General features: G+C 35.0%; 1 protein-coding gene across 1 annotated transcript in view; it reads left to right on the plus strand.

Moving 5' to 3' along the window:
- Positions 1-9,578: 9,578 nt before the first annotated feature.
- LOC121430703 (otoferlin-like) overlaps positions 9,579-19,054 on the plus strand; it is a 108,836-nt gene continuing 99,360 nt past the window's right edge. The window contains exons 1-3 of the mRNA XM_041628059.1: positions 9,579-9,939; positions 15,177-15,235; positions 18,470-18,558. Of these exons, the coding sequence (XP_041483993.1) occupies positions 9,861-9,939; positions 15,177-15,235; positions 18,470-18,558 (227 nt within the window). The 5' untranslated portion in view covers positions 9,579-9,860. The remainder of the gene's footprint in view (positions 9,940-15,176; positions 15,236-18,469; positions 18,559-19,054) is intronic.

Consider the following 19,054-nt stretch of genomic DNA (forward strand, 5'->3'; position numbering starts at 1 on the left):
AATAAGACTGATTGCAAAAATGATGGCACGTTGACAGGAGCGGCGGTAGGCACGGTAGGATAGTTTTATAGGTGGCACCCCATTAAACGTGAATTCATATTTTGTGTTTAATAGAGTTAAAATGCCCATCACTTGCATTTTTTTAATACTCTTAACCGTTTTCTTATCCCCACCCCCTTTCTAGGGGGGTCAACTTCCTTTTAGCTGCTGCATAACTTGAAAACCATACACTGGAAAAAAAAACACGCTGGACGGTGTTAATTTAACACCAGCCTCATATCTTTATCGGTCCACACCACAGAGGCGTTGAAACAACGCCGGTTTGGTGTAAAGCTAACACCAATTTGGCATTTAAGCAACACCAATTAGTGCAAACCAATATCGATTTGATTCTTAACTGGTGTTGTTTCAACGCTTCTCTGGTGCGGACAGATATAGATATCAGAGTGGTGTTAAATTAACACCAGCGTTTTTGCAGTGTAAGGGTGGTCGCCCCCCCCCCCCCCGCCCCTATGCTGCCCTTCGGCGGTGATATATAATTATGATGAATAATATTACAGAACCTGCCATGGTAATATCTATGACAAAACCTTCACACAAACTACCAAAGGACACGAGATCTACACGACACGTTCAGGTTCAATGACTACCTTCAACAATCAGTCTAATGATTGCTTCATTCATGTCAATTTATATTAACATGCCATGAGTCAGCAAAGTTATTCTGCACCGATAGCTCCCTCGTATAATAGTTTATGATGGGCCAAGATTATTCATATTATTAAATCTTCAGCAAAATTCAAGACAGACTTAAACAGTGAAAATGCTTTAAATGCAGCTTGGTCTACCCGAATTTTGACTTTCGAGTGGCGGCTGCCGGTCTTGGTATTTTCTTGCTATAAACTCGTACCAAGTAGGTTTTTAACCCATCAAGGGCGGCGCCACATGTGAGCATTCATATTATTAAATCTTCAGCAAAATTCAAGACAGACTTAAACAGTGAAAATGCTTTAAATGCAGCTTGGTCTACCCGAATTTTGACTTTCGAGTGGCGGCTGCCGGTCTTGGTATTTTCTTGCTATAAACTCGTACCAAGTAGGTTTTTAACCCATCAAGGGCGGCGCCACATGTGAGCAGTATCAGACCGCTCGTCACAATTTCAAGAAGTAGGGGGACAAGGTGGGAGAGAGGGAAAGGGGTTAAAATAAAAATTAAAAGAAGAGTATTTGATCCACAAAAGAAGTCTCGAATTAATACTCCTATAGGCCTAAAGATTGATCGAGGAAGAACAAAGATATCATCTACAGATCGCCCCACCCCTACAATGCACAAAGGGCCAGAATGAGCTCAAAGTGAGCCAAAATTATATTCCGCGGTAATATACTCAAATACTATGCTCAGGGGTAATTTTGGGCATAGAATCGACTGGACATATTATGCCAAGCCCATTTGAAGTCACCTTGATACTAACATTTGATTGGCTACTTAAAACCTGAAGTAGCGGATAACACTAAACGATAAATTTTGTGTTGAATGTTACTTTAAAATTGAGTTGACAGAACATTTGTTTATGCTTCTCACATGTCTAAAAAGTCTGTATGAAATCTGAAAATAGTTATATGACATCAAAATGATCATTAAATAAAGAAATACTTTAAAATCTAAAAATGTAAACCGGATTTTGTCGAAACGCAGAGAGCCGGCAGAGAGAATATCACACCAAAAATGTATCCACTCAGGAGAGTTTTATTACTGAACTGATTCCATTCTGCAAGTCACGTATCTTTAGAAGAGGGGTGGTCGATCAGCCCTTGTGCTATTAACCTTACTTTTGTATACATTTTGCACTGAACTTCATGTCATAATTTTCATGAAATCGACGGGAACCGACCTCGCCGTGAAAACATGAATGGCTATGCACCCCGGGGGCCACTTACATTGACGAGTGGATACCAGGCGCGACCAAAAAACACGTAAAAGTGATGTCTTTTTCAAGATAGGGCACATTACGTACGTAACATGATTAGGGTGTCAAAAACACAAAAATAATGAAAAAAGGGTATTTATTCACTAAGAAAGCTACGTGTTTAGGGTAAAATTTGCGGGGATGATAAAACAAAATTAAAATATTTTATAAAGGATGTCCTTTTTGCCCCAACACTACGTGTTTAGAGTCCGATTTGCGCGAGCTGTGGAAGGTGGGGACGTACAAAACCCAATGATGTATACGACGGACCCGTGACAGAACAATAAAATATCACTGTACTTGTTTAGGGGTTCATTTGAGGGAATTCTTGCCAAGAGTATCATTTTGTTTCCAATACTTGTTAAGGGACGGGTTTCACACGCCAATACTTGTTAAGGGGTGCGTTTTCAGAATATGGAAAATACGTGGCGCGTAGCCGGGGGGCGGTGGGGGCGGTCGCCCCCCCCCCCCCCAAAAAAAAAAAAGTCCCCAAAAAGAAGAAAAAAAGAAGAAAGCAAAACAGAAGAAAAGGAAAAGGAAAGGGAGGAAGGGGAAGAAAGGTAGCTTTGTGGGTTTTTTTTTTCTTCTTTTCATTCTTTATTTTTTCTCAAAAGTGAAACTCCTTCACTCTTGCTCTAAATTTATATATGAATTTTGCTTCCGCGCTGCGCGAGGTTAAATGAAAATATTGAAGATGTCCATTGTTTCCCCCACCATTTTTCTAAACCCTGTTTTCCATCTCAGCTATATGTGTTTCTTGCCAGTTTAAGTTCAAATGTATGCTGAGCTGCATGGAATTAGAGTAAGGTTAGGCCGAAGTATATGAAGTAATTTTTTTTTTAATTGATCGCGCAACTTCTGGTCGGGTCGGCTCTGGGCGGGTAGTCTTTTTATCAATTTCTGCCGTCACCTACATAAAGTCAATGTCTCCGCTTTTCAACCATAATTTTTGGGCAAACAGAATCATAATTTAAAAAGAGGAAGGTATAAAATTCTTGTAATAGATAAAAAAAAGTACAATATCTGTTCATCTCCTGTCCAGTTTTACGCCCTCAGTTTGAAATTTTGAATGACAAGTAAGTTTCTTTATATTTCAAAATGAAGCGCTTCAGGATAAGTCAAAGAAATAAGGCATCCTTTTTTTATCTAATTTCAATAAACGACAGAAATTTCAACTTTTTGCGCACCATTTTCCTTGTAATGAAGTTCAATAATCCTATAGAAAATCAATTGAATTAGAGCCGATGGGGGTATTGGAGATATCTGTATTTGATGAAACGTCCGTCCTTTGAAATTTCAGAATTATATTGCTCTGCGCGGGGAAGAATATCTTCCGCCGGCATATACACTTCTTCTCCTCTGTTTTGCGAGTTCAAGATACGCACTGTCGCTAAATTGTTTGTAATAAAATCTGATCTTTCCCATGCCCAGGGAAGTTTTCAATATGTCTTTGAGAACACCCTTTTCTCGGGATCCTTTTCATGGCAAAAAAAATGACAAAACGCTCTAGCTTCCACGCTTCGCGCGGGGTTATTATTATTTTTATTTCCTCCATTGTATTCCTTTTCCAATTTTAAAACAATGTTCAGAATCACAATAAAGTAAACTGAACTGGAGCTGATATACTAGAGACAAGAGAGACGGCTCCTTTTCATTTTAATGTATGAAACCTCGAAAGCTTCGCGCTTCGCGCGGGTGGGGAAACTCCCCTCCCTGCACCCACCCCCTATATAGGGAGCACGCTTCGCGTGCATTTACCGCCCCCTCCAAAATGAAATCCTGGCTACGCGGTTGTGTTTAGGGTGCTTTTCGAGACCCCATGGTCGCGTATGGTATCCACTGGTCAATGGAAGTGGCCCCCGGGCTATGTAAGCTCCCACACGGTACGTTACAATGACTGCACAGTATGACCGTTTTCGGGAGATGTGTCAAGTAAAATTGGATCTACATTTTTTTTTAAATGCACAAAGTTACAACCAAATCTTGCATCAATTTAAAGCTTAGACATCAGAGAAAATGGTTGGTGGTAGAATTTAGACGGAAATCTAGACTTTTCTAATGCAAATGTAAAGAAAAAAAAGTGGATAGTCAGCCTATTTCGTGGAATAATCATCCTATAAACCACATGGGAGGTATCATTTATCTGCTATTAACCCTTTCACACACACACAGACAAAGAAACAAATCAGGATTATGTAGTAGCCATTTCAGATTCATACGTAAAAATCTTGAGTCAAATGGCTTGTTTATCAACTTGGTCATCACACATTACGCGGAAACGATTTTGAATAGGAAATAACAACACACTTAAAATGTTGGGCAGTATACTGTCCACTATGTTGGGTAGTGTATGTTGGTAAAAAAAAATATTTACTCTGGGCAATTATTATCCACTTGAGCAAATCATTAGTTTTTATTAGCCAATTTGGACAGACTTTAACCAATAGTTGTGTGGATAGTATGTTGCCCGGGTTGGTTAAAAGTTGGGTTTTTCCCAACTATTCTAAGAGTGTGTACATTCCGAAATATTTTACAGAAATATTCTTAACAGTGTTGTCTTCCAACTGAGCATGACAAAAATTCGAAATTTGAAATTAAGTTGCCCTAAATGAATTTTGACGCAATTTGGTTTCGCCCCGGCCCACTGTGCAACGCCCCATTGACAGGCCCTTTGCAGAAAGGGAGCCGTTTTCAGAAAAAGTTGAGAAGTAATATCATGGGGCCCTGCAGCAAGGGGGTTTCAAGTTAGAGGCTCGACTCCTTCTCTTCCTTGGTCCAAAAATTTGACAAACAGAAATTAAAGAAGGTCATCATCAAACGCTGTTGGGCCTTTGTCTCCGAAAAAATTGATAAGCAAAGAAAGGTCATCACTCAAGTTGTTGGGTATTTCGTACCCTATCTTTCTCCTATTTTTCTTGCTTTGGAAATTTAGGGGGTTCGATCGTACCGTCACCCCCCCCCCCCTTCCGCTTTTACGGGCTTGTAATAATAAGAATTTGAAATAGCAAACGCACCGCACCCCTGCACAAAATGCTGATAATTTCATTAAAATCAGATAACAAATAAGAAAGTTCTTGAATTTTAGAAGTTTATCAATATTTTGTGAAAACAGTTATATGCACATCATCATGAATTTTCATTAGTGGGACGACAATGTCACATCGCCACTTTCCTTTTTCTATATGTTATTACATGAAATCATAAATGTTTCATTTTTTCACACGTGTGTAAATGATGTGTCTCCTTTATTATGAAATAAGTTGCGGCAATAAATAATGCTCTTAATCAGTTGTCAATCCGATTGTTTTAGTTCTTGGTAGAAATATTTTTAATAAACCTTAGTTCATATAATTAAATACAAAAGAACAAGTGGGGATATGACATCCTCAGCCCACCTTAAAATAAAGACATGCCTAGAACTGTTTCGATGGAATGATACAAATCATTAAAGTTCAATAACTTTGTTACTTGTTATACGATTTTGATCAAATTTTCAGCATTATGCTTAGTGAATTTTACTCTATTTATTGATATAGAAATATCTCCAGCCTGGACCATCCCTTTAATAGTTCAAAGAAATAGGCCTACGTCACAGGTTATTTTGGGTCGTCATACAAGAAAGCATCTATAATTACGATTCAAGGCTTCATTTTTACATTTCTGATATGTAAGTTCCTGCAAGGAACGTTACGAAAGAAGACTTTATGACCATAATGGTAGTTTCAATAGAAGATACACGCTACACATCATGACAATAATTAGGCCTACTTGTTTACTTAATACTATAGAAACAAAAACTAAAGGTCAATTATTCGAAACGCACTTATGATGAGGATGATAATGAAAAAAAAACTGATTAACTTTTTATTTGCTCGTACTGACAACACATCATAGGCAGCGATTTCGCAAGATTTTTGGTACATCGAAGGGTTCTTTCTCATAGGTTGCTTTACAAAAAAAAACTACAAATCGAGGTTGGCAACACTATGGTAATGAACAAAAGAAAATCAGACGAGTAGAGAGGTGAGAAATTCCTCAAAATAGGTTCGAAAACAGATAAGTTTCATAATAGCATTTTGAAGCTCCTTTCATTTTTTTTTTTTTTGGGGGGGGGGTAATTGCCCCGAAAGTAACTGTTACCCTCCCACTTACGACAATGCATTGTCGTAGTTACGGTGTGGGCAATACAATAAAAACGCGACCGTTTTATTAAGTATATTTTGTGATTTACAAGAACATTTATTTTTTAAACGAATGCCCGATTGAAAGACAAAGAAATGGAAGGGAAGGGATGGGAAGGGGAGGGGACGGGACGGGAGGGGACGGGACGGGAAGGGACGGGAAGGGAAGGGAAGGGAAGGAAAGGGAAGGGAAGGAAAGGGAAGGGAAGGGAAATTGGGTATATAATGGAGAATCTTTCTGAAATCACTAACGTTGTAAGATATTGCGTTGAAATGTACTTTTTAGAATAGAAAATAAAGAAAAAACCTACAGCGGGCACTAGCCAATATCACTGGCCATTAGGTGAGATTGTTATTATAGATGATACTCGAATAAGATTCAGTTTACTATTGTTCCTTACATGGCATAAGCTGCATAGATTCTTTATATTTCCCTTCCATTTAAAAATGATATACACGTCAATGTAGGTATGCAGATGAGGGTAGGGGCTGAAGTCATATACCGGTGGCATAACTCCATAACTCACAAAAAGATTAAAGGGACACATGGCGTATTTGATAAAATTAGAAAAAAAAGTGTCGCGAGCAAGAAATGAAAGTTTTGCTTTTTTAATGAAAGTATAATTTCGTGATAGATTTGTACATAATTGTTTCCGTTTCTTTATTGTTTACGCCTCATTTATGTCTACAACTATGGTGTTACTGTTTATTATCGAAACTATTTTGGGGTCGCAGCTAGAGTTAAGCTTTATTTTATTCCGAGTTATTGGAGAGTTATTGTAAAATTTGACCCAATATTGGATGGGAAGGGAACATGCATGTTTCCTGGGTATGATTTTACCCCGTATTGGGCTATTTCAACGCAACATTGCGTTAAATTTACAAAATCTTTTTACCCAACCAACATGCATGTTCTCATTTTACCCTATATTGGGTAAATCTTTTTTTAGAGTGTAGATTTTCAACCTATCACGGGCGGCGCCACATGTGAGCAGTATCAGACCGCTCGTCACAATTTCAAGAAGTAGGGGGACAAGGTGGGAGAGAGGGAAAGGGGTTAAAATAAAAATTAAAAGAAGAGTATTTGATCAACAAAAGAAGTCTCGAATTAATACTCCTATAGGCCTAAAGATTGATCGAGGAAGAACATAGATATCATCATCAGGGGAGCGTTTCATCAACATTTTTGTCCAACAAGTTGTCAGATCTGACAACTTTCCCCGATTATGATTGGCTGAGAGGTACTGTTGCTATGGTAATTGTCAGATAAAACAGGACTTGTCGGATAAAATCCTTTCATGAAACGCTCCCCAGATCGCCCCACCCCTACAATGCACAAAGGGCCAGAATGAGCTCAAAGTGAGCCAAAATTATATTCCGCGGTAATATACTCAAATACTTTGCTCAGGGGTAATTTTGGGCATAGAATCGACTGGACATATTATGCCAAGCCCATTTGAAGTCACCTTGATACTAACATTTGATTGGCTACTTAAAAAAAAGAATAAAACGGCTGTTTTCGACTCGCCGTATACGGCCGCCGTAGAGCAAATGTGACCAAGGTATTAGTGATCAGAAGTTTTGTTCACGGGAAGAAGTGCCACGGCCAGAGATCGAACCTCTTGGTAAAATCATTGTACAGAATTTGTCAAGAACCTGTATCATTCAAAAGTTAATCTCCTATTTAGTCTGTTTAATGATCTTTTATTATCATTTTAATAGAGTTTTTGCTGATTAACTGCAGGGCGCCTTTTGTAAAGCATTTTGATCAGGCACACCCTGCATGCAGTATGAAAATAAATCACAAAAAAAAAAATGAATGAATGAATTATTTGATTAATCAATTCATTAACTAACTAATCCTTGAATTGACAAATTAAGTACGTAGTCAATCAAAAAGTGAGAGTCGGTGCTTGTATGAAGCAGTGAAACTCTTTTGCTCAATTTTTTTTTCTCCATCTGATAGGTTATGAATAAAATGACTTTGTTGTTATTGATGTTGCCTAGACCATCACTCAGTCATTTAAATGCAATTTCCGTGCCGTTTATGTCAGATGGTATTTTTCTGTTATAGGGGACTTTGTAGACGGCGCTCTTTAGAATTGTCTCCCAGTGTCATTTATTTCCCAACAAAAGGTTACCTTTTGGAGAAAAACATGTATTCAATACATCCGTGTTGGTAGAAAGAAAATAGGCCTCTGATGATTTCTGGGGAAAAAATATTGAGGACAGTGTCTGTCGCATAGGTTTAATGCTTTTCAATTTTTGTTTTACTTTTGATTCATGATTAATATGTTTTTTAGGGGGTTGAAATTTTTAAAATTTGATTTTAAAAATGTCTTAGGACGGTAAGTAAGTAAGTAATAAATGGAAAGAAAACCGCCTCTGTCTGTTTCATTCAGCCCCCCACATCTCGTTGATCCACAGTGACAAAAACATTTTTTAATTGAAGATTCACTTTATTTTTATGTTCGTTTTCATATGAGGAATTAAATTTTTGTTTACAGTTTAATGGTTTTCAATGAGGGCTCGCATGCCTTTGGGCAATTATATTGATTATGGAGAGCCCTGGCCCTTGGAAAAAAACATTTTCTTACTCTTTTCCTCTTTGCTTTCATTTCTACTTGTCATATTTAATTATTAAATTTCGAATTGTATTTTTGTATTTACACTGTACAATTTTTGTATGTTTTTTATGGCCAAATAAATAAATAAATAAATAAATAATAATAATAACAAAATAACGTCTCCATAATATCATAATATTATGATGAAACATGTGCAAGAAAAAATGTTGCGTATATACGTTTACTTCTCATTTTAGTCTGTTTCATAATAATAACGTATAGGATAATAACGTTTAGCCATTGGCGGCGGAAGCAAAACAGTTTAGAGGGGGTCCACCTGAAATTTTGGCCGGCGGATGGACACAGGTAAAAAAATTCACAAGTAAAAAAGAGTTATCAACCAAAATTTTAGGGGGAGACCAAAAAAAAACTTAGGGGGGGGGGTCCACCTGAATTTATGGGGGGAGGCAGGAAACAAACTTGACAAGCAAATAAAAGGTTATCAACAAAAAATAGGGGGACAGGACCCCCGCCCCCCCCCCCCCTGCTTTCGCCGCCTATGCGTTTAGAGATAAACACTGCATTTCTTATCTTTTCACAACTGATCATACGAGAGAATTTTACTAAAATCATAGTTTCTAATTACATATCGTTTTCTTAAAAAAAAATATTTGATTTTCGAAGAGTTTTCTATTCATGACATCAGCGCTATTTAGGCCTACCCGCGAAGAAATGGACGAGACTTGTAAACTTTCTTCCCTACCAGTGACGTCATATTTTTAGTCATCCTCAGCCTCACGCAGTTTTGGATCAACAGTTGTGTACTGCGGAATATCCTCCCTTGTAATTGTCGATGCCAGAATGCGAGTATCTATTGAACCGCGAACAATTGTTAGCTCTCCTATTCTCATTCAAATTTTATCCTTTCACCAAAGCACCTGACTATTTCGTTCTGATCGACTGTAGCATTTGTACACCGCTTCGAGTGAATAACATAACAAAACTGGATCGACTGCGAAGACAAAATGGAGTGTGGTGAAACTGGAAGACCTTAATCGAAGTTTGTTTCAGGGTTTTAGGATCGGATGTTGAGGGTGTTGCTCCCCTCATCTTTGCCCTAAACTTTCGGTAGGAAGATACTCCGAGATGTCGCTGATTGTCCACATCCAGTGTGCCCGTGGGTTTCACTCGAGAGGGGAGCGGTTCGCCAAAATAACTTTCAGAGGTTTGTGGTTTATTGATTCTTACTGCTTCCTAATGTACTGGGTATTGGTTTTCCCATGTAACTCCGCATATAACGGCAGAGTTTAGAGAGGGAATGGGGATAAAACCATTGATTTTATGTATAACTGTCAAGCATTACAACTTTTAAATCTAAATCAGATTGTTTTACAAAAATGTGAAGTTGAGTTTGTTTTTGTTACATAATGTCTTATTAACCTGCAAATTTTATGTTACTCTGTTCATCAACAATGATAACAAATTAATCTGTTTATCAATGGATTCAATGAATAATGTTTGTTTTGAATCGTGTTAAACATCAAATTTAGAAATGGCTGGAAGCAACTGAAATGAAGCCAACTTGTCTATTTGTATTTTATCTTTACACATGAGTGCCATACCATGTTTAATTAATCAAGTACCATCACTAATTAGCCATATAAAGTTGGGTAACATAAAAAAAATAAAAATAGGGAGAAATTGTAATTTATTACATAGCAAATATTTTGATGTTGATTGGTATACACAAGGATCGAACACACTGGTGAAAATGCATGCATGGCATGGGTGTTTAGTTCAATACCTTTGGATGGATGTCATTTTTTATTTACTTGTTTGTTTATTTATTTACTTTAATTAATAAGTTATTGATTTATTTGATTGTTCATCTATTCAAATTATTTATTTCATTCATTAACTTATTTTTTATTACTGATATTTAGACAGGCTGGCTCATCACCAATGATGGTGGTCTTCCATGAGGCCCTATTAAAGGGGTCGTTTAACTTTGAGAGAAGCTGATTGAAAAAAAATCAAATTAAGATTTATATGAACTGGTGTATTGGCTCAGTTAGTAGACCGTCCGTCCGTCTCACAACCGGGAGGTCGGGGGTTCAAACCACGGCCACGTCAGACCAAAAGACTTAAAAAGATAGGAGTTGTTGCTACCCTGTTTGGCGTTCAACGATTAAAGGGATATAGCCTCCTCGATCTGGCTCTGCACAGAGGCCGCCGGGCCTACGATCAATTGGGCAAAGCAAATTTTCGGAGTATTTCATTTATGTCTATTTCGAACAGTAAATTATGGATTTATCATTTATCATATGTTTTTGAGTTTATATGTTTAAAACAATTATAAAATAAAAATGTAATACATATAATAAAGATCAAGAATATACTTGTTTCAGCAACACATAGTATATATGTGTTAACATACAACAGAGCATTTTGAACCTTGTAACTAGTTTTCTGTTTGTTTTTATTGAAATCTGACTTATTTTGTCAAATTCCGGAAAACATGATTATAATATCTTAAAACATTCAAGTGTAGATGGTAAAATATGTTTAATCTGATGAAAAATAACTAAATTCTAGTGTCATTTTTAGGCACTATGTATTTAATATCTATTTAGAAAACACATAAATCATACTTTTGACAGTTTATTTATAAACGAAGTGTAGAATAAACTTAGGCTCAGCTAAGGAAGACATTTGGGATTCCTAACTCAACAATTTAAGTTTAACACTCCAGTTTTTACAGCATGCCATGTACTTTTAATAGTAGCAATTTTGCTCATGCACTTTATTTGGGCCTAACTCTATAAATGTGTATGTATCTACCCCATTTTATCAAGTATCCCATTGGTATACCAGCTGTATGTATTATGGTTTGTGTTAGTGTTTCTGTGTTCGAACCCTTCTATTGTGGGACATAAAATCAATATTTCTGTTCTTTCTAGAACGTTCTTGTTATTATCAGGTACGCCTTTACTCTTTGTCTAATGTAGTGTAAATCGAAACACAATGGTTTGGAATTTCCATGGACTTGCATTTATCAGTTCTCTTAATTAAGTTGGCTGTGTTATTGTTATATTTTAATTAGGGTATTTCTGACCTTGTTTTGAAGTCTTCAAACTTGTCATGTCACAATGACAGAACATGCTGGAAATTTGTAGGTTACATGTACATGTATGGCCATATGTAAATCTGAATAACAAGGTACAACTTGTATATTGCAACTCCTGCCAGATCTTGATAGATACAAGTATTTTTTCTGGAACACCCTTGATTTCAATTGATTCACTAAGATTTCATACAAATCACTCCATCCATCCATATTTCATTGTTCAACTTCGAAAAAGACATGAAATGAAATACTCAGAAAATTTGCTTTTCCCAATTGATTGTGGGCAGCCGCTGTGCAGCACCAGATCGATGAGGCTCTATCTTTTTATTTGTTGAAAGCCAAACAGGGTAGCAATAACTCCCATCTTTTAACATCTTCTGGTCTGGCTCATCCAGGGTTTTGAACTCCCAACCTCCCGGTTGTGGGACGGACGCTCTACCAACTGAGCCAACACACCAGTTTATAATAAGTTTGTAGTTTGTAATGTTTATTCTCTTCAAATAACTATAGATTTAGCCGTCAAATTCATGATTGTATAAAAATGTAGTACATGCAGGGAGATCTATTAAAAATCATTGCCTGTGTGATATCATTCAGTAATTCATAAAGACATAATGACACATATCTATGAAATACTCATTTCAGAAGCGAGGACCTCAAAAGAAAGTCCCAGTAATTATCAGTTGGTTTTTTTTTTGGGGGGGGACTTGGGAATCTAAGAAATATTCTTCTTTGATGTTTATTCAGTGTTGAATGAAGTTTGTTTGTAGAAGGATGGTTTATTGATGTGCAAACACTCTGTTGGAAATGTCAAAATCTTCTGTATTCTTTTCAACCAATCTTATAGCTAAAGGCAAATTGCTTCAGATTTCTATATACAATTGGTTCTTTTAACAATGTTAAATACATCAAGAAGAAATGCCAACTTCTAGTTCTATGTAATTTTATGTTTGCCATTAAATCCAGGGGCAAATGTTTACTCAGTAGTCTACATAATAGCCAATTGAGCTTTCATAAGAAATATAATCTTGAACTTTAAAAGGCCTCTAAAGGGGCCTTTGAACCAACTTATGTTGAATTAAAATGAAGTGTACACAGTGAAAATGCTGTTCAAGTTTTTATACAACACTCTTTACTTTATTAACCTAACAAGGTAGTTGTTTAACTCTTTGCACACTGAATTATTTTTTGGGGGGATAATAAATTAATAATGACAATTATTTGCATGTTATTTTCTTTCATTCAAGATATCCATATAGCACAATTGATACTTATTATTGTTATATTATCCAGGAACTATACCCTTTTAAAGGGGAAGTTCACCCTGAAGAAAACTTTGTTGTAAAAATAGCAGAAAAAATAGTAAAAAATATTGGTGAAGGTTTGAGGAAAATCCGTTAAAGAGTAAGAAAGTTATTAGAGTTCAAAGTTTTGGATTTGTGACGTCATAAACGAGCAGCTGCCCCATGTGTTATGTAATATAAAATGCATGAATTTCAAATTTTGTATGGTTCCTGATGACTTAATTTTGTTTTCCATTCATGATCGGGTGTGAAATGATTGGTCTATTGATATAAAAAAGGTACAGTGAAAACCATTTTCAATTTTCTGAGAAAATGACATTTCATTGATTTTTTACCATTCGCTATGTAGGAATGCTGCTCGCATATGACGTCACAAATCAAATAATTGAAATTCTAATAACTTTTTAATTATTTGATGAATTTTTCTCAAACCTTCGGCAATATTTTTATCATTTTTTCTGCTATTTTTACAATAAACTTTTTGTCAGGGTGAACTTCCCCTTTAATAGATATCTTATTATGATTGTTGAATTTAACTGTATGAATGTGAAAGATTGCAACATCAGCGCGCAAAGGGTTAGCAGTCTAAAACTTTGTAGTTTGTAAGAGTTTAAAGAGAAATGCCAGCAGTTGCAGTAAACACTGATTTCATGAGAAAGTCTGTAAAACCAGGCTTAATTGTCAGAATATCATCGAGGATCTAGATCTCAGGATACAGTTACATACATTGTAAGCTGAACTTTGTGAAATCTTGAAATCTACGCTGAAAAATGTTCACTCTGAAGATCACCAACACAGATAGGCACACGTGAGACAGTGTATTAATATTGCTGGAATAAAGACCTGACGGAAGTGACCGAATCCGTGCTTATTTTGCTTATTTCTCAGCAATTACACAATTTCTTCCAGAATCCTTTGGCACATATTTTTTATTCATACATACAGACACTTGGGTGGTCATTATATTAGATTCTGTCAAAAGTCATTTTGAGATCGTTACCAAAACTGGAATTTATCTTTAAACTGTTTAAATGGCTAATGTAAGGTTTTACAGGAAGCAGCATTGTACATCACAATTGTATACTGCGATTGTACTGTGTGACTCCCAAAATGATTCCTTTGAAACATGTGGTTGCTTATGATTTGATTTGGAATTGAATGTAGTTTCTAGCACACTAGATAAGTTGTTGGTACTTGAATTTGAAAAGTGATTTGGAACCTATGTTTATTAAAGGACAAGTCCACCCCAACAAAAACTTGATTTGAATAAAAAGAGACAAATTCAACAAGCATAACACTGAAAAGTAAAATAAGAAAGTTATGGCATTTTAAAGTTTCGCTTCATTTCACAAAACAGTTATGCACATCTCGGTCGGTATGCAAATGAGGAACTGATGACATCACTCACTATTTCTTTTGTATTTTACAATATGAATTATTTGTATACATCATTGTCATGTGAAATGAAGTTTCATTCCTCCCTGAACACATGGAATTCCATTATTGTAAAATTGTTATATGAACGAGCCAGTTACATCCAAATGAGAGGGTTGATGACATCACTCACACACTATTTTGTTAATAATAAGCGAAACTTTGAAATGTCATAACTTTCTTACATGTATTTTTACATCCGATTTTGATGAAATTTTCAGCATTGTGCTTGTCTGATTTTTCTCTATTGATTTAAATCAACATTTTTCTGAGGTGTACTTGACCTTTAACAAAGTAGTTGTTTAACAGTCTAAACAATAGCCTTATGCTTAATTTATTGAGAATGAATTATCTAACAAAAAACTTTGTAGTTTGTAAGAGTTTAAATTGTTTAAACTGCTAATGTAAGCTTTTACAGGAAACATTGTATATTACAATTTAATACTGCGATTGTACTGTGTGACTCCCAAAATGATTCCTTTGAAACATGTGGTTGCATTGTTGGTACTTGAATTTGAAAAGTGATTTGGAACCTGTTTGTTAACAATTTGCATTGCTTGTAATTGAACAAATTTGTGTATTTTTTTTCTTTTTCAGGTGTAAGCCAAACAACACAAACCTATGAAAATGTGGCTGACGAGGTGGTGTGGGATGAGGTAAGCTACTTTTGTTGTTTCCATGACAAAAAATTCGAATTAAAAGTTTTATCTTTTTAATAACTGTAGTTTGCTCTTTCTATCTCCCTCTTTTATTTCCATCTTTTATTCATTTCAGTTTCAATCTAGACCCTTCAGATCAAAATTGCCCGCAGGTAGCTCTCTCACTCTCACACCTCAAATCCTTCATTTATATAGTAAAGAGTAAAATACAAGATTCAAGAAAAGTTATAAAAGACAACCACATTTTTTTGTCACATACTATTTAAAGAATACATTTTTGTGTGTCTTTGAAATTGATTATTTTCTCAGATATCATCTGATACAACACATCAGATGCTCAAGGTAGCCTAATGCATTTTTAATTCATATGACAAACTCCACAGAAGTGAGATCCCTGATTTTTTTTTATTTGTTTTTTTTTTGGGGGGGGGGCAATAAAAGCTCTTCCATAGAATGGTATTGGACAAAGAATCAAGAGAGAGGGGAAAAAAGAAATTTAGTGTGTGACATGACACACTAATAATGAGCCTCATTGAAGTCTGTGTATTATTGCCCTGGGTAGTCTTTATAGAGTAATGTAATATTACTTCTTGTGAAATTAAGCAAAAGTTATAAATGTCTAATGTAACTTTCTTATCTAGCTTATGTTGGTGAGATTTCCTTCATCCAATTGAAGGTCCATGGTCAAATCAACATATTTATACAGTGAACTTGGACTTTGATTTTTTGATACTGGGCTGTTGCAGGTCTCATGAATTTAAAACAGCATATCTATTTAAAGTTTCTTTGAAGGATAAGTCGAGCCTTACAAAAAGTTGATTTGAATAAAAAGAGAAAAATCCAACAAAGATCAAATTTCATCAAAACTTGATTTAAAATAAGAAAGTTTTGCCTAATTTGACAAAACAATATGCACATCCTGGTTGTTATGCAAATGAGCATACTGATGGCATCATCCACTCACTATAGGCAGGGTTGGCGATTTTTTTGATTTTTTTTAAAAAATAAAAAAAATCAGATTTATTTGATTTAAATCAGATTTTTTTTATTTAAATCAGATTTTTTTTATTTTTTTGATTTTTTAAAAGTTCCTTCGAAAAAAAGGGTAATTATCCCCCCCCCCTTACTCTTACAATGACATCAATATTGATGTTATACATTTCACCCCTAATATTGTTCTTAACCACATATTTTGTAATTAAAATCCAGTAAAAATGGACAATTAAAAATAAATTTGAGGAATCATGTACATGTGTATCTGAACTTAATTCTATCATACATAGGCCTATGAAGGAATATTCCATAGGGAATTCCCAGTGAGTAGAGAAAATTCCCCTCTGGGATTTTTCATTCAAATATTTTAAAAATCCAAGAGAAAAAATCCCTTATCAAAACTGCCAACAAACCCTTTGCCAATTACTAGTATTCATGTATATTGAAAGAGAAATAATTCAAATCAATGATTTTTTTTCAATTAGTCACAGCTTTACAATAGTCAAAGAGAGACTACAACTGTATATGTTTAGGATCTTTTTAGTTTGATAAAAAGCTCTTCTCTTGCTACAGATATAGATGCAAAACTCTCAGTTTTGGAGAACAATATAGGAGATAGCTTAGTCAAAGGGTGACTATACTACATTCTGTTACTGTGATTTTTTTACATTAATCTACAATTTTTATTCCCATATTCTCTACAAAAAAATCTGTTTGATCCATGAAGTATGAAAAAAAAATCTACTTACTTTTAACTTAACTAAAGGATAGAAACTGCAAAACTGCTTAAATTACAACATGTATTACAAAAAGAAGTATTTTATTTTAAATGAGACACAGCTTACAACTGCCAATGATTGTAACTGAAGTACCTGCATCTTAACATTAAAATGCAGTGTTAAATGTTTATTCTGAGTTTTGCAAATTGTTGTTATAGAGCTCTTTCCATTATTACATGCAGATACAAAACTTCCATTATTTGTAGCACTGAACATAAAATGGGCTGCAGTGACTTAAACGGTTTATAAACGGTTTCTCAACAGTCAAATTATGACTGTACGTGAATGTGATTTTATAATTATGTTATTTAAAACATCAAATGTATGATAAATGTAACAATACAAAATAAGAGGCATGTTAAATATGTTGATTACATGCAGGTATATTTTTTTATTTTACATGACAGAAGTAGTTATGTGTAGGCGAAGGATCAAAACTGGAAAACTGCCAACAAACCTTTTCTCATTGACTTTTATATATTATATATTTTTTTTTTACAAACTGCTCTCTGAAAAGTCTTTGGATTATGTAAAAACTTTGTTAAGAAAGAAATTGACTAATAATAACTGACAAAGAATGTAAAATTTCAGAAGAAAAACTCGACATAATTTACAAAAAATGAGTACCTATTGACAACATACATCTGTAGTTTTTAAGGAATTACCTGATTTTATTAATTTGATTTTAATTTGTTTTAAGTAGATATGAAGACTTTGTTGATCTTTTATTGATATAAAGTAAATTCAAAGTTTTTCAGTTGACTTGAAGAATTAAAACTGCATTGAACAAACTTTGTCCATGATTTGTACATTTTTCAATGGAAGTGATTTAAATCAATGATTTAAAAAAAAAATCATGGTGATTTAAATCGCGATTTAAATCACGATTTAAATCAACGTGATTTAAATCCCCCAACCCTGACTATAGGTATTTCTTTTGTGTTTTATTATACAAAATATTTTAATTTTCTCCTCATTGTTATGTGAAACAACAATTATTTCCTCCCTGAAACATGTGGTTGATTGTCAAATCTGTAAAAAATTAAAAATAATTGCATAATCTAAACAATGAAAAACAAAGGAAACAGTGAGTGAAAGACATTTTTGGCTGTCTCATTCGCATGTCTCTGAATTGTGTATAGATGTATCACTGTTTTGTGAAAAATAACCAAACTTTAAAATGTCATAACTTTCTTATTTTACATCCGATTTTGATGAAATTTTTAGCATTACGTACGCTAGTTTGATTTTTCTCTGGTTATTCAAATCAACATTTTTCTTAGGTGAGCTTTACCTTTAATATTACATGTAAGTGTGATCAAAGAGAGGAGGCAGATTGCATGTGCTCTACTTTTTATGTTTTTATTGTTTTATAGTTTTTATATTTCATATTCTAATTGATTTGTTGAATAAGTGACAAGGAATTTAATAAAATGTATTTTTCTTGTTTTATATTTAGCAATTTGAATGGGCCATGGGTAGTGGCATTGAAGCCAATGAGATGCTGGAAGTCTCCATACTCAACTTTAACAAATACCTTTCAAACAAGTAAGTTTCCTCTTTACTTGAATGTCTCTGTGTCTCCATTGGGGCTCTCTGAAACCTTCCAAAGTCTCTGCCTGTCTCCTTTTCTTTAACCACCCCCCCACACACAAATACCTTTCAAACAAGTAAGTTTCCTCTTTACTTGAATGTCTCTGTGTCTCCATTGGGGCTCTCTGAAACCTTCCCCAAAGTCTCTGCCTGTCTCCTTTTCTTTAACCACCCCCCCCCCCCATTTGCTCATTTTAATTCTCTAGAGATTTTGAACAAAATACTGGAAGGGGGGGCACATTTTCCCCAAGGAAAAATTTGAAAAGCAATAAAAAAGGGAGGGGGTGCTTACTTGTGTTTTAAAGCTATTTCTCCATTACAAATTTTAATTGTGCCTCTCAAAGGCAGGGGGGTTGCTATGCCCCCCCCCCCCCTGGATCTGCCAGTGGGCTTGAATAAAAGTTTGTTTTACTAATGCTAGTCAAATAAGTTGTGCTTGCATGGCTGGAGT

The sequence above is a fragment of the Lytechinus variegatus genome, chromosome 17, assembly GCF_018143015.1.
Source record: "Lytechinus variegatus isolate NC3 chromosome 17, Lvar_3.0, whole genome shotgun sequence".
NCBI lineage: Eukaryota > Metazoa > Echinodermata > Echinoidea > Temnopleuroida > Toxopneustidae > Lytechinus > Lytechinus variegatus.